Source organism: Setaria italica, chromosome VII, assembly GCF_000263155.2.
Source record: "Setaria italica strain Yugu1 chromosome VII, Setaria_italica_v2.0, whole genome shotgun sequence".
Lineage (NCBI taxonomy): Eukaryota > Viridiplantae > Streptophyta > Magnoliopsida > Poales > Poaceae > Setaria > Setaria italica.
In genome coordinates, this window is record NC_028456.1 from 30,836,924 (window position 1) to 30,852,159 (window position 15,236).

The following is a 15,236-nucleotide window of genomic DNA, read 5'->3' on the forward strand; positions in this document are numbered from 1 at the left end:
GGGAAGGCGAACGGCGGCGCGACACCTCCACCCATCAAGATCAACGCACCAGAGAAGACCGCCCCAGGCGTCGGCCGGCGAGGCAGCGCTGTGATGATCGGCCATTCACCTGGCCGTCCCGCCACGACGGCGATGACGACGACCACGAAAGCGACTACGAGCACCCAGGACAGGGGCGGCACGTCGACTCCGACTACTGGGGGTGCGCGGGAACGGTACACCGTGACCGCACACGCTCCCCCCCACGGCACAACTATGCGCCTCTGCAGGGACGGCGACATGACGCCGGCACACTGGGGCTCGCCAGCCTAGCTCCATCCCAGCTTCAAGCACTCTTCACGGCGCAGGCGGCAACCTTGAAGAACTACATCCAGAGCCAGGTAATTGAGGCACCCCCCTCGACTGACATCTCCACCTTGGATGCCAGGACACGCTTCTGGCACGCCGGCGCCGATGAGTACATCCGCAAGGCGTGCCGGCTTGCCGACCGGCTCGGCATCGAGGAGGCGGCGCCGGGGGAGAAAGCCTGGTCCGATCCAGTCCCACTGCCGCAGGTCTTCAACACACTTCGCACGGCGCTGCTGCAGGAACCGGCGGCCTCTCCGACAGTTGAAGAAGTTAGCCGGGCCCTAGATGCGCTGGGCGTTCAGGCCGGCTGGGATCGCCAGCCTAAGCAGGCCGCGGCCCAGCCAGGCAGTTCGCCTGGCAGGGAGGCCCAACAGGCGACGCCTGACGCTCCGACAGTTGAGGACGTCAGCTGGGCCCTCGATGCGCTGGCTGTTGAGGCCGGATAGGTTCGCCAGCCTAAGCAGGCCGCGGCCCAGCCAGGCAGCTCGCCTGGCAGGGAGGCCCAACAGGCGACGTCTACCGCACCAGCCCAATGTGAGGGCCCATCTCCACCAGAGCTAGAGCACCTGAGCTACAACTTAGCCCATAAACTAAACACTGAGCAAGCCATTGTGGTCCATCAAATGAAATCAACACCGATCCATTACCACCGCAGATCAAGGCCGGCCCATACCATAACGCCGGAACGGCCCAACCCAAATCAGTCACCCCCAACCGCGCCACTGATCAAGCTAGCGCCACAAATTGACAACCTTTTTGCAACACCGCCGCCACCAGCCATAAAGCAAGCCCCACCGCAACGCGCGCGAAAAGGTCGCACCTTCGACATGACTAAAGTTCGGCGGAGTGCACGCCTAGCTAAAAAACCAGCTCTGCCAGCTGTAGAGCGCGCACAGCGTAACCTTTGCAAGAAACTAGGTGTTGACACTGATGAGATGATGCCAATGGAACAGGTTTTGCAGGACTTCATTAACATGTTTCAGGGGCCACTGCCGGACTACATCATATCTGCCATGACCGTCCTCTTCGACCTCGACGACGAAGCGGCGGACCAAGCAAACGAAGCACTTCTGCAGATGGCAGGCGCTGATGTGGGTGACCTTCAGGAGATGGACCATGCGGCTGCATGACCTTCTGTCGCGGCAACTTCGTCAAGCGTCTATTTACCAGTTTATGTATCGCTACTGTTATGTACCTTATAATTATGTTCCTCACCCTGCTGGCTGCGACCTTCGGGGAGGACTCCACTCACGCCCTGCTGGCTGCGACCTTCGGGCGAAAACAGTGAACGACACACTATGCCCCGCCCACGACAAACCTAAAACGACTACGCCTTTAATCACTACTACAGAATGCGCCAATGAACAGGAGTCATCAACGCCGGCAACTCAGAACACAGAGAAGCACATCCACGGAGTTACTAACTTACGAGTCCCACTGGCATGGCTGCATCAATTGCTACAGAAAATGCACTTCGGCCACTCCGCCTTTGCGCGCCAAAAAGTTACCTTCCATGAGTAGCAATTTTCAAATAATGAGCTGGAACGTGAGAGGGTTAAACGCTCCGGCAAGATGTCTCACAGTTCGCGAAACCATTGCGGCCACAGCATGCCGCATTATATGTCTGCAGGAAACAAAATTACAAAGTATTGATAAGACGCTAGCAAACCTACTAGGGGGACCTCGCTTAGCTAATTTCACATATCAAGCGGCTTCAGGTACAAAAGGTGGTATACTACTACTCTGGGACGAACGAGTTTTTGACATACAGGACATCCAAACAAGTCGGTTTTTCATCTCAGCAACAACAATAGTTAAGCACAGTAACGTTCGGTTCCAACTCACGACGGTATACGGCCCAACATGGCACTCAGCAAAGCCTGCATTCCTACGCCAACTGCGAACAATGGCGCCCGACGACACCACTCCATGGCTAATACTGGGCGATTTTAACTTAATCTACAGCGCAAGAGACAAGAACAATAACAACTTAAATCAGAAGCTTATGAGAATATTCAGATCAACACTGAATTATTGCGGACTTAAAGAAATTCACCTACAAAACAGACGATTTACCTGGAGCAATGCAAGACATCAGCCGACGCTAACGCGAATCGATAGAGTTTTCTGCAACGCATCTTGGGATATAAAATTTGATGATCACGTCCTTCACCCCTTATCTTCTTCGTACTCGGACCACTGTCCACTGCTACTCGCGCAACATTCGGGACCTCGCAAACCGACACCATTCCGATTCGAAAATTTTTGGACGCGGCTACCAGATTCTATGAGACCGTAGCCAAAGAATGGTCAAAGCCGACTACCCATACTGAGCCGTTCCATAGACTGGGCTGTAAACTGCGCAACACTGCCCGCGCACTAAGATCCTGGAGCCGAACGCACGTCTCCGACGCCCGTTTAAAACTGCATATGGCACAAGAAGTCATCCTGCGCCTTGATGAAGCTGAGGAAGCAAGAACGCTCACGGAACCAGAACACAACATACGAAGCAAACTCAAAACGCGACTTCTGGGATGGGCGGCCGTAGAGAAAATGCGAAGGAAGCAGTGGTCCAGGATAACCTACCTGCGAGAAGGTGATGCGAATACTAAGTTTTTCCACCTCAAGGCAAATGGGAGGAGGCGGAAAAACTTCATCCAACGACTGAAGAGGGGAAATAACTGGGCAGTAACGCACTTACAAAAACAGCAAATCGTCCAAGACCACTTCGACAACGTGATGTCCGCTCCTCCTACTCACACCAGAACCTTCAACTGGGACAAGCTACATTTCCCAGTAGTGGATCTAGCCGGAATTGACAACCCTTTTTCAGATAAGGAAATACAAAATGCAATAACTGCCCTACCCAAAGATAAAGCGCCAGGCCCAGATGGCTTCACTGGATTGTTCTTTAAGTCATGCTGGGATATCATCAAAGGAGACGTTATTGCGGCAGTAAATGCTTTCCATGCTGGGAGATGCAATGACTTAAACCTACTTAACACAGCAGCCATTGTCTTGGTACCCAAAAAGGATGGAGCTGAAACCATAAGTGACTTCAGACCGATCAGCCTTATACATGCAATAGCAAAGATCATTACCAAAGTGCTGGCAACTAGGCTTCAGCCCTACATGGACAAATTGATTTCGCCAAGCCAAAGTGCCTTCATCAAAGGGCGAAGCATCCACGATAATTTCCTGTATGTTCGGAACATGGCAAGAAGGTTTCACAGGCACGGAACGCCGACACTGCTAATGAAGCTGGACATCTCAAAGGCTTTTGACTCCGTTCGCTGGGACTACCTGCTTGAATTACTGCAACATAGAGGATTTTCTGCACGATGGCGTAACTGGATCACGGCATTACTGGTCACATCAACCTCCAAAGTCCTAATAAATGGAATTCCATCCGACGCAATTGTGCATGGGCGAGGCCTACGACAAGGAGACCCCCTCTCTCCCTTCCTTTTCATCCTGGCGATAGACCCACTGTACCAATTAATACACACGGCGACAGGAATGGGATTACTTAAAAAACTAGGCGGACGCACGCCGCGCACTAGCATCTCTATGTACGCCGATGATGCGGCTATCTTCATAAAACCAACAAAGGAAGATGTCACAAATATCACAAAACTCCTACATTTATTCGGAGAGGCCACAGGACTCCACACAAATCTGGAAAAGATAGCAGTGGCTCCCATCAGCTGCAATAATGTAGACCTTGACGAAATCCTATCCGAATGGCCAATCACTCGCACCGGCTTCCCATTAAAATACCTCGGATTACCACTTGCGATACGGCGCTTAAGGAAAGTTGACTTCCAACCCCTGATAGACAAGGCAGCTAAAAAACTATCTGGGTGGCAAAATCGCAACATCACACAAGCAGGACGAGTCTGCCTCGCCAAAGCTGTGCTTTCTGCGCAACCTTTATATCTACTAACTGTATTAAAACCATCAAGCGAAGTCCTGGAAGAGCTAGATAAAATAAGGAAGCGATTCATCTGGGCCGGAGACAGTTTGCTAACAGGGGGCAAGTGCAAGGTCAACTGGATCAAAACCTGCTTACCCAAAGAAAATGGCAGACTAGGAGTGCTGAACCTTCATAATTTTGCTAGAGCACTGCGACTACGATGGATCTGGCATGAGTGGGAGTCCCCAGGGAAAACATGGATTGGACTGGACATCCCATGCGACGACTCTGATCAACGCTTATTCGCGGCTTGCACAGTTATCACAGTGGGAAATGGACGCAAAGCAAGCTTCTGGCACTCAGCTTGGGGAAGGGGTACCCGCCCGAAGGACATTGCACCCAACATATACAAGCTATCCAGGGGGAAGCACAAAACTCTTGCAGAGGCATTACACAACAATAAATGGGTGACAGACATAAACATCCACGCCGGCCTAACAACGCAACACTTACAAGAATTCATCATACTATGGCGACTAGTAGCGACAGTGAACCTCCAAGCACAACAAGAGGACACACTAAGCTGGAAATTCACAAAAAATGGACAATACTCAGCGGCATCAGCGTACAAGGCACAGTTCTTCGGATCCACTTATGCACCGCACAGTAAAACAATATGGAAATGCTGGGCACCACCGAAATGCAAATTTTTCGCCTGGCTGATATTACAGGACCGGGTTTGGACAGCTGATCGGCTGGCGCGCAGAGGCTGGCCGCAATCACCAAATTGCCCTCTATGCCGAGTACATCAGGAGACAGCACATCATCTCCTGGCACAATGCAGATACACCAAGCGAATATGGAGTCTTATAGCCACCTGGGCCTCGCAACCCAGTCTACACCCTTCGGAATGGCCCCCATCTGACAATGCTCTTGAGTGGTGGATAAATATGACTACAAGGACTGAAGCTCCTCGGCAAGGAGCTTGCTCTATGGGCCTGCTGGTAATATGGGAAATTTGGAAGGAACGCAATCGACGAATATTCAACCATCAAGGGATGACCGCAACCTCCCTGCTGGCACAGATCAAAGCGGAAGCAGACACATGGATTTTAGCAGGGGCGAGAACACTAGCGTTGTTATTATCTAGAGAGTAGTCGCGATACAAATACAAACGGAAACTTTGTATCTCTCCTGTAACAATCTGTAATCTGTAATTATCTACTCTCTCAATGAAATAGGCACTATCCCGTGCCCATTCGTTCAAAAAAAAAAACAGATATCCCGTGGATATTACTGATTGGGCTTTTGATATCATGGTAAGATCAGTCTAGTTGTATCCAGCTAAACTTCTTCTTCTTTTTCTTTTTGCTACTTTGTTGGAGTCCAAACAAACACAAAGACATATGGTATACTGTTATGGCTTATTTGATGTCAAATAGTTATGTTTCAAAATTCATTTAGAGCCTGCTGTGATTTTAGGGCTTGTTGAGAAAGAGGATACTGGAAAAAATACTCATTGGGATTTCTTCTAAAACATTTTGGAGCATTCTCAAACTTACTAGCATCTCACAAATTAACAGGCCTTAGAGCGGCCCGTGTTGACTGATGATCTGGAATATTGACACACTGAGCACAAATGTCACTTCATGGAAAAGAAATTAAGATGAGATGTACTGGAACGTGCATACCAGGAGATTCGCCAAGCCTGATGTACAAGTTCTCTGCAAAGCTGGCCTTCTCCATGTCGATGAGATCCCCGGTCCAAACCAAACACCTCGATGTGTCGCCCGTAATGCCATCATTGCTTAGGTTGGCGTAGGCATATGCCACACACGAGCAATTTCTCGTGCACTCGGATGCACACTCGTCCAAGCTTCTATTCCTAATGTGCAAGAATTTGTCAGGGACCTTCATATTAGGCATGGTCGTGAAATAGTTCTCCTTTCCACATCTTAGAGCTTCCTTTCGCTTGCATCCTCTGGAGAAGTTGAGACTGTCTAAGAGCTCGAACCCATCAGGGCACCGGCATGTTGGGGCAGCAGTCATGTCGCAGTAACCGAACGGGCCACACGAGGCATAGAGGTCACAGCCTCTGGGGCTATAAGAAGCAAGTGTCCACGACAAGGTGGTGTTGTTCCAGCTCAGGAGGCTCAAGTTGCCTCTGTAGTCAAGCAAGATGCGTGTGTAGGGTGATCCATCAGAGACTGTGTAGGAGAAGTAGAACCCATCCCCCCTGTAGTACAGAAGCTGGGACATGACAGAGGTAGTGTTGCTCTGGTACGTGCCGCCGGATACTGACACTTCGTTAATAACCTCGGGGCGCTTGTACGGCAGACTCCCCTTCCAGATGAAGATTTGAAGGTTCGAGCTGGGATCCATGCCTACGGAGAAGTCCCCACTAGATGGATCATCAGGACCCTTCCAAGCAACGAGGCGTCCAAACACCTGTGCCTTGTAGCTCAGCAAGATCCTCGTGTTTGGAAGTATGGTGTCGGTGGGATGATCCATGCTTTGCCATATGTCTGTGCCGTTGAGCAACCGGAGCACAAAGTTACCTGTGTCGAGTAGAACCGCGACAGCTCCAGGACCTCCAGTGGTGGTGGTGTTCGCCGTCATCCAAACAGTGCGGCCATCGGAGTCGAACAACACCAGCTCTGAAGTATTGGTGACTGTGAGCTTCACCAATGAAGAGTTGGAGATTGGGCTGTCACGATTGGCGACCCACACGACGGTGCGCTCTGGGTCGGGGATGTTGTGGTACCAGATTCCAAGGTATAAACTCCTGCTGGAGTTGGTTGGGGAGAAAAAGCCGAGAGCAAAGACTCGCCCCTCAGAGATGAGCATGTTGCCAGGGGAGAGTGAGGTTGCTTGTGTTAGCCGGTCGTTGGACTTGGACTCGCAGAAAGAACTCAGGATCAAGAATAGGAGGAAGAAAACATGAAGGTTGGCCATGTCCATTAGCTTCTCTCCTGGTTATTGGTTGCCTCTGAAGTGTGAAGACAGTAGCATATAGCCATGGAGTAGTTGGACCGGGAGAAATAGATGCATACTTTGGAGTTTGGATTATCTTCCTGACTAAAGGCGTCAAATCAAAACGTGGCACTCGCATGTTTAAGACGCTGATAACTGTAGGACGGAAAAGTCTGCAATAATTCAATCCCGTCCCCGTGAGACTGAGGGGGTGTTTGGGAGTAGGGGAATTTTAATGTTTGGACACTAATTAGGAGTATTAAACCTAGACTAATTATAAAACTAATTACACAACCCCTAGGCTAAATCACGAGACGAATCTATTGAGCCTAATTAGTCCATAATTTGACAATATGATGCTACATTAACCATTCGCTAATGATGGATTAATTAGGCTCAATAGATTCGTCTCGTGATTTAGCCTAGGAGTTCTGCTATTAGTTTTGTAATTAGTTCATATTTAGTCTTCCTAATTAGCATCCGAGTATCCGATCTCAAACACCTCCTGATACTTCAACGCACTACCTAATGCTATAATTCATAACGTGATAAGCAATTCGTCCTCATACTCATAACAATTCAATTTGAAGCTCGAAACAATTCAACCTTGGAGCATGCATGCATATGACCAGTCACGTGCCATCCTTGGTAACGTGGTGTTGGAGGCCGTGTAGTTCTGATTACCCACTTCCATCACTTGAAAAGCATGGATTTGAGTTTGACCCGTGCGCAAAATGGTTGGATTTCTATATTTTTGAAAGACCCATCACTACCTAGCTAATGAAAAGGTGCTTGGCTTGCTATCTTTTTTTTTAAGGGCTTGCTACACTATTTTGTTCAGTTTCCTCGGGCTGTACAAAGATCTGAACATCAGTGGGCCACAAATGCTCAAGAGATGGGTCGTGCTGGACACGTTGTGGGCCGGGACACTTTAGTTTAGTCTCAGAAGCGAGAGCAGGTTTTAGGCCCAAATAAGTGGAGCCAACGTCACCGCGGCGGCGGCGAGGACGACGGCGAAGTGGCAGAGGTCGCTGAGGCGGCGGAGTCGCGATCGGGCCGCCATCTCGGGGAAGGAAAAGAGGGGACAGACACCGCCTTTCCTCCGGTCGTTGTGCGGCCTGACGAGCCCAATCCCCCGTCGGCAACTCGACGCCAGGGCCAGGTTCGCGACCGTCGCCATCATGGGACCAGGTACTGTGCGACGCCAGAGCCTGATAGGAGCTGATCTTCTGCAGAAATATCCTATCCAATCCCACCCCCACCCACACACACAATATTAAGATCCTTTCACTCCGAAATGCCTCCCTTTGAATACCTTGTCTGAAAAATGTATCATATCAGCTTCCTTAAATACACATGCTCAACTCAAATCCAGTGTGGCATGCTTTCTGTAAAATAAGTTCACAGACAGTACAACCACTAACTTCTCCATATACAGTAAGGACTTATTACAATGTTGTGATTGCTGAAATAATTCATGTAGAGTAAAAGTTGTCATTGAATATCTAACGACCCTCTAATGCCGTGAGGCTCAGGCCATTCATGGATGACTCCGTGTTGTCACCGGCCTTTTCAGAACCCTGTGGTGAAAAATATACAGGTTGTTTTGGTGCTGGAAGTGGTGTTGATTCATTCTCCAACATGAACACAACGGTTGACATGAGCGGCCTACAGTTGGGACTGTCTTGAACACACAAAAGTCCTATGTGGACGCATCTTGAAACCTCGTGGAGGGAACAATTATCCATAACAGTTGAGTCCAAGAAATCCTCTGTTTTGCCATCTTTCCACAACTTCCATGCCTGAACAGAGACAATTTCACAGTGAGCTCACTCCTATTTTTTACTATGGTTAGTTGTAGTTCTGAATCATGAGCATCTCGTGATACTTACATATGCTATGAGGTTAGGAAAATCCATTATAAGATGTGGTGAGCTGATCTTTAATCCACTTACAATCTCCAGTAGTAGAACACCGAAGCTGTAGGTGTCAGATTTAACTGAAAAGATGCCTTCCATTGCATATTCACGGGACATGTAGCCACTGTGCAAATTATTTCCCTATTAAGATTTTCGTAGTTTTGAAAACTGCAAGCATTGAGAATTGGTACTGGGAGTTACTTACTATGTCCCTACAACTCGATTTGTATTTGCTTGGATCTGCTCACCACAAAATATCCTAGCCATGCCAAAATCTGATATCTTAGGGATCATCTCTTTATCTAGCAAAATGTTGCTTGCTTTCAGATCTCTATGGATTATTGTTAATCTTGAATCTTGGTGGAGGTAAAGAATTCCTCTAGCAATTCCTTGAATTATCTTACGCCTTGTCGGCCATTGAAGCAGCGGTTTTCTTGAAGAGTCTAGTAAGTGTAGCATGAAAAAGGACATATTACGAGGCATATACGGACATATTTATTTGTTGGGTTCTAGGATTATTCACAGTATGAAAAAAATTCTATATTGAAGTTTACCAAAGAGGAAGTAATCCAAGCTTTTGTTGGGTAAGTATTCGTAAACTAGCAACCTTTCATCTTCATGAATACAGCAACCAAGGAGCTTAACTAGGTTCTTGTGCTGCAATTTGGCTATCAAGATTACTTCATTTCTGAACTCATGTGTTCCTTGTCCAGATCCCTTACTAAGTCTCTTGATGGCTACTTCATTTGCACCTTCCAACATTCCCTACAGGAGTTCACCACCTAGTATCACAAAAAAAAATTAATGCAATTATCAAGGTAAAATAGTTCACCATCTTTACCTTGTAAACTTTGCCAAAGCCTCCCTTCCCAAGCATATTTGAGTCGGAGAAATTGTCCGTGGCCAAAACAATGTCTTCAAAACTAATAAATGGAAACTCTATGTTCTTATCCCCAGCTTCATCCGTAGACCTCAAATATTCTAGCATCATTCTCTTCTGGGCTTTCTTCTTTTTCTGTGTGCCTGCCAATATATATATTGATGGACTCTCCTATCAGCTCTTACACAATGGCATAACGTTTTGGAATCACGGTTTTTTTTTTCTGGCTACCTCTGTATTTGCATGTCCAGATCAGGGCTGTGAATACGAGTAGCAGCACATATACTAGAACCGGGAGTAAAATCTTCAGTAAATTGCTCTTCTTTTGAACTGCACGTGGAAATGTATGCAATCAGAATTTACTGCATCAAGCATATCTTGCAGTAGTTTGAGTTCATTCTCTATTGAACTTTCTTCTTTTGCAGTTTGCCTGAATAGAAACATCAATGGATTCCTTTTTTTCCCTCATCACTTACACACATTAATATATTTTTTTTTAAAACGAGGGTTCTTTTCTATGTACCTACGCTTTTACATATCCGGACAAGGGCTACCAATGCGAATAGCATAAGACATGCTATAATTGGGAGTAAAATCTTCAGCAAATTGCTCTTCTTTTGAACTGTACATGGAAGTGTATCCCGTTAGAATTCACTGCATCAAGGATTGCTCGCAGTTGTGTGAGTTTCCTTTGTAGGGGTTCTATGACTGATCAATGAATACTTTACCTCTAAAAAGATGGACCTGTGAATATTCAAGAACCTATTACGACTTACGATTGCCTCACGGACAGTACTGATTGGGTTTTTTGATATCATGGCATTCAGTCAGTTTTTTTAAAACGAACTATGTAGGAGAGTTGCCAATTATATTAAAAAGAAGATGAAACCCAAACTGGGCATAATACAACAAATGGAAAAAAAACAACACCAGCAAAATGGATTGGGGCGTCAGCTTGAATGCTCATACAAATTTTGCTGCTGCAAACGAAAGTGAATCTGGTAGTTGTTAAACTTCTTGTTTTTCTTTGGGCTACTTCAGCACATGTTAGGAGATATGGTATGGTGTATGGTTTATTTGATGCCAAATCTTGTTTTGTTTTAAAATCCATTAAGGACTTGAACAAATTTGAAATAAATCCAGAATTGTTCGTCTTACTAGGATCTTACTAGTAGCCTTTGAGCGAGCACTACCTTCACATCCAGGAAAGAAGGATGAAGCGTACCAGGGGATTCACCTAGCCGGATGTACAAATTCTCTGCAATAAAGCTGGCCTTCTGCATGTCGATGAGATCCCCTGTCCAAACCAAACACCTCGATGTGTCGCCCGTAGTGCCAGCATTGCTTAGGTTGGCGTAGGCATATGCCACACACGAGCAATTCCTTGTGCACTCGGATGCACACTGGTCGAAGCTTCTATTCCTAATGTGCAAGAACTTGTCAGGGACCTTCATATTAGGCATGGTTGTGAAATAGCTCTCCTTTCCACATTTTATCGCTTCCTTTCTCCGGCATCCTCTCGAGAAGTTGAGCTGGTTGACAACCTCGAAACCGTCAGGGCAGTGGCATGTCGGGATTGCCTCCGTGAGGTCGCAAAAGCCGAATGGGCCACAAGAGGCATAGAGATCACAATCAGCCGTCGGACGCTCAAAGATGACTGCCCATGACGATGCGGCGCTGCTCCAACTAAACAACCTCAACTTGCCTGTGTAGTCTAATGAAAAACGCATGTAGGGTGAGCCAGGTGAGACTGTGTACTTACAGTATAGCTCGTCCCTTGTGCTGATCATCTCTTCGTACATGATGATGGAGCTACCGTTGATCTGGTATGTGCCACCAGATACTGAAACACCATTAACAATAGAGAAACGGATGTACGGCAAAGTCCTGTTCCAAATGAACATCTCAAGGTTCAAGGTGGGATCCAAGCCGCAAGAGATATCACCGGTTGATGGATCATCAGGGCCCTTCCAAGCAAAGAAGCGTGTTGCCGCCGGCGGTGCTTTGTATCTCAGGATAAACCTCATGGTTGGAAGAATTGTGTCGGTCGGGTGATCAAAGCTTTGCCATATGTCCCTGCCGTTTGGTAACCGAAGGACAAAGTTTCCAGAGTTGAGTATTACCGCAAAAGCTCCAGCACCTCCCCTTGTGTTGTTCGTCTTCCAAATACTTTGGCCTTGGGAATCTGACAACACTAACTCTGAATTGTTGGTGATGGCGAGCTTCGCTGATGAAGGGGAGTTGATTGGGTTGTCACGGTTGGCGACCCACACCACGGTGCGCTCTGGGATACTGTTGTACCAAATTCCGATGTATAACTTGCGACTCGAATTGGTTGGGGAGAAGAATCCAAGAGCAAAGTCCCCGCCCTCTGAAACGAGCTTGTCTTTGAGGAAGAGTGGCTTTGCTTGTGTTAGCTGGTTGTTGGATTGGCAGGGAGAACTAAAGAATACGAGGATGAAGATGGGAATATACACCATATCCATCATGAGGCCTCTGCTCCTCGTTGGCCGATGAACTACTATGAAGCAGTGTGAAGAACATAGCGTGTAGTATGTATATGAAGAATAAAAGTTGGACTGGAGACGTGTGGAACTGGTTTTTCTGTCTGACAAATCAAAACGTGGCTTTCATCAAGCGTAAGGATGAAGGAGGATGGCAAATCACATTGATCGTCTCCGACGACGACGACTTCGTCGGTCACGCGTCGTGGCCGCACGGGCAGGGATCGGGCAAGCGGCCAGTCGCGCCGCACTGGAACGGCTTACAGGTAGCAAGATTATGCTGACGCTGGATGCCGGAGAACACCGAATACAGTAGGCCGTACAACGATTATTAGAACATCATCAGTAGGCCCCAAAAGCTCGAGACATGGACCGCGCTGGATACGTTCTTGGATCCTTTGGTCTCTCTCGATCGGGTGCGCGCATCGCTTTGTTCGGCCCCTGCCCCGGTGCCAACCAGGTCGCGGTCAGGTCGGCGGTCGTCTTCCAAATACTTCGGCTTTGGGAATCTGACAAGACTAACTCTGAATTGTTGGTGATGGCGAGCTTCGCTGATGAAGGGGAGTTGATTGGGTTGTCACGGTTGGCGACCCACACCACGGTGCGCTCCGAGATGTTGTGGTACCAGATTCCAATATACAAGCTCTTGTTGGAAGTGCCGGGAGAGAAGAAGCCAAGAGCAAAGTCCCCGCCTTCAGAGATGAGCATGTCTCCAGGGGAGAGTGGATTCCCTTGTGTGAGCTGGTCATCGGCCTGGCAAGGTGAACTCATGAGTAGCAGGATAAAAAGGGGAAAGTACGCCGTGTCCATTAGGCTTTTTCTTGTTCTCGTTCGTTTCCCTCTGAAGCGTGAAGACCTTATAGCTGTAAGAACAGCTGGACTTCTCAATTTCTCATTGAGTGGACATCTCAACCTTATCGTGATGAGCGTGAACTTATCTCTCATCATTCATATGGAAGGGTGGGAATGGTTGGATGGGGAAAGCTTCTTCAATAATTCAGATATTTACAGATCAAGAGTGCGACCGCGCGACGACCTAGACCAAGAAAGTACCTAACGCTGCTGTAACGCCACATGAGTTCTAAAGTAATTTGATAATTACAGCATTAGGACTCCTCACAATCAGCCTAGCCGAGTTGCCCATGAGGCCATGCGATTCCTGTTCTAGCCTGATCTCCAGTGCAAGCATCAGGACCATCTCGATTGTCAAGTAGCTAGCTAATACTCCTGTATCTTAAGACCCTTCCTCTCAATTCTTTTGGACATTGGTCATGGAGAAATAGAAAACAATTAATTCAAGCGTATCAGTGGCTGGGTATTCTGAGAAATCATATAGTTGACATTTAGCTTTTTTCTATTTTTCCATGTTTTATACGCTAGTTTAAAGCAAGATTAACCCAAATACAATTCCCTTTGTGTCACCACCAAACCAGCTCTGTTATCCGAGTTTTCCTTTTACCGTGCTCAATCAATGATCACAATCTTACTATTACTAATTGGAGGCTCCTTTTGAAGCCTCCAGGTGAAGCCACCTAGGATTCCTAGGTGGACACTCTAGAAAAAGAGAGAAATCCTAGAAATTCTCACAAAAAAGCAAAACATCCAACCATTGATCAATAGATTCAAATCATGATAGCCATTAAATCTATTATGTTTTCTACAAAATTACCCACCTATGCCATTATGAAAATAGCCTAAAGTAACCCCCTAAATCTATATATAAATTACCCACCTCTGCCATTATATAAAATAAACTAAAGTAACCCCCTAATCTTCATCAAAATTACCCACTTATGCCATTATAAACAATATTTAAAATAACCCCTAATTTGCAACCAAATTGCCTACCGCTATTACTTAAAAACTTAAAGTAACCTGTTAAATTTGCATCTATATTACCCACACATGCCATTATTAAAAATAACATGACAACCCTACGTTTGAATCAAATAACCTTAATTAAAATATACAGCAATATATGATTCTAAATCGTCTATATCTTGCACTATTGGTATATGATATAATAATTAAGGTCTATACACATGATGTGTCACCATTTATAAAGATACAGAGGAAGTGATGAGAATATAGATTTCTATGTTAAAATTGTATCACAAACTTAGGGTTCATTAAACAAATTCAAGCGCATACCTGCGATACAAAGTGAAAAGTTAAAGATTATAAATGTGGATGAAAATATTATAGAGTAATTACTAACTAAAATCTATGACAATTGGATGAAGATAATAAGTATATATCTATTGTGCTTGAATATTTAACAAATGAGAGGTAGCTTATGGTAATATTTTTTAGCAATGTAGTCCCATTTTTTTTTCCATTGAAGACTCCGCATTAGTTCCCATGAGACAAGCTAGAAAAAAAGAGACAAATTCTCATAAAAATCAAAAATATCAAACACCAATCCTGTAAACTCTAATAATCATAGCCATTGATCTATTATATTTTCTAAAAAGTTACCCACCATTATCATTGTGAAAATATTCAAAAATGAGCTCTAAACCTATATCTAAATTACCGAGCTCAGCTATTATAAAAAATAATCTAAAGTAATCGCATAATCTTCATCCAATTTACTAATATATATCATTATAAAGCATAACTTAAAAAGTCATTCTAAAATTTTATCTATATTACCCACGTAAGTTGTTATTAAAAATAACCTAAAATAAACATCT

At 46.1% G+C, this 15,236-nt stretch overlaps 2 protein-coding genes across 2 annotated transcripts; both read right to left on the reverse strand.

Moving 5' to 3' along the window:
• Positions 1-5,883: 5,883 nt before the first annotated feature.
• LOC111258038 (S-locus-specific glycoprotein S6-like) lies at positions 5,884-7,250 on the reverse strand. The gene has a single exon (XM_022828757.1). The coding sequence runs from the start codon at positions 7,223-7,225 to the stop codon at positions 5,912-5,914; it is 1,314 nt and encodes a 437-aa protein (XP_022684492.1). The 5' UTR covers positions 7,226-7,250; the 3' UTR covers positions 5,884-5,911.
• A 1,308-nt stretch (positions 7,251-8,558) lies between these two features.
• LOC101767132 (G-type lectin S-receptor-like serine/threonine-protein kinase B120) lies at positions 8,559-12,881 on the reverse strand. Its single transcript, XM_004976880.3, has 7 exons — positions 11,262-12,881; positions 10,268-10,366; positions 9,998-10,179; positions 9,711-9,921; positions 9,362-9,599; positions 9,130-9,280; positions 8,559-9,039 (listed from the first exon to the last, which is right to left on the reverse strand). The coding sequence occupies exons 1-7, from the start codon at positions 12,523-12,525 to the stop codon at positions 8,743-8,745; spliced, it is 2,442 nt and encodes an 813-aa protein (XP_004976937.1). The 5' UTR covers positions 12,526-12,881; the 3' UTR covers positions 8,559-8,742.
• Positions 12,882-15,236: the final 2,355 nt, after the last annotated feature.

What these genes read in the sequence shown, in the direction of transcription:
- LOC111258038 (XM_022828757.1), bottom strand. Translation starts at nt 7,225, where the DNA reads ATGGACATGGCCAACCTTCATGTTTTCTTCCTCCTATTCTTGATCCTG.
- LOC101767132 (XM_004976880.3), bottom strand. Translation starts at nt 12,525, where the DNA reads ATGATGGATATGGTGTATATTCCCATCTTCATCCTCGTATTCTTTAGT. An exon ending in CCGGCTAGGTGAATCCCCTG is followed by an intron (nt 10,367 to 11,261) that starts GTACGCTTCATC and finishes TTCCACGTGCAG; the next exon opens with TTCAAAAGAAGAGCAATTTA. An exon ending in AATCGAGTTGTAGGGACATA is followed by an intron (nt 9,281 to 9,361) that starts GTAAGTAACTCC and finishes TAATTTGCACAG; the next exon opens with TGGCTACATGTCCCGTGAAT.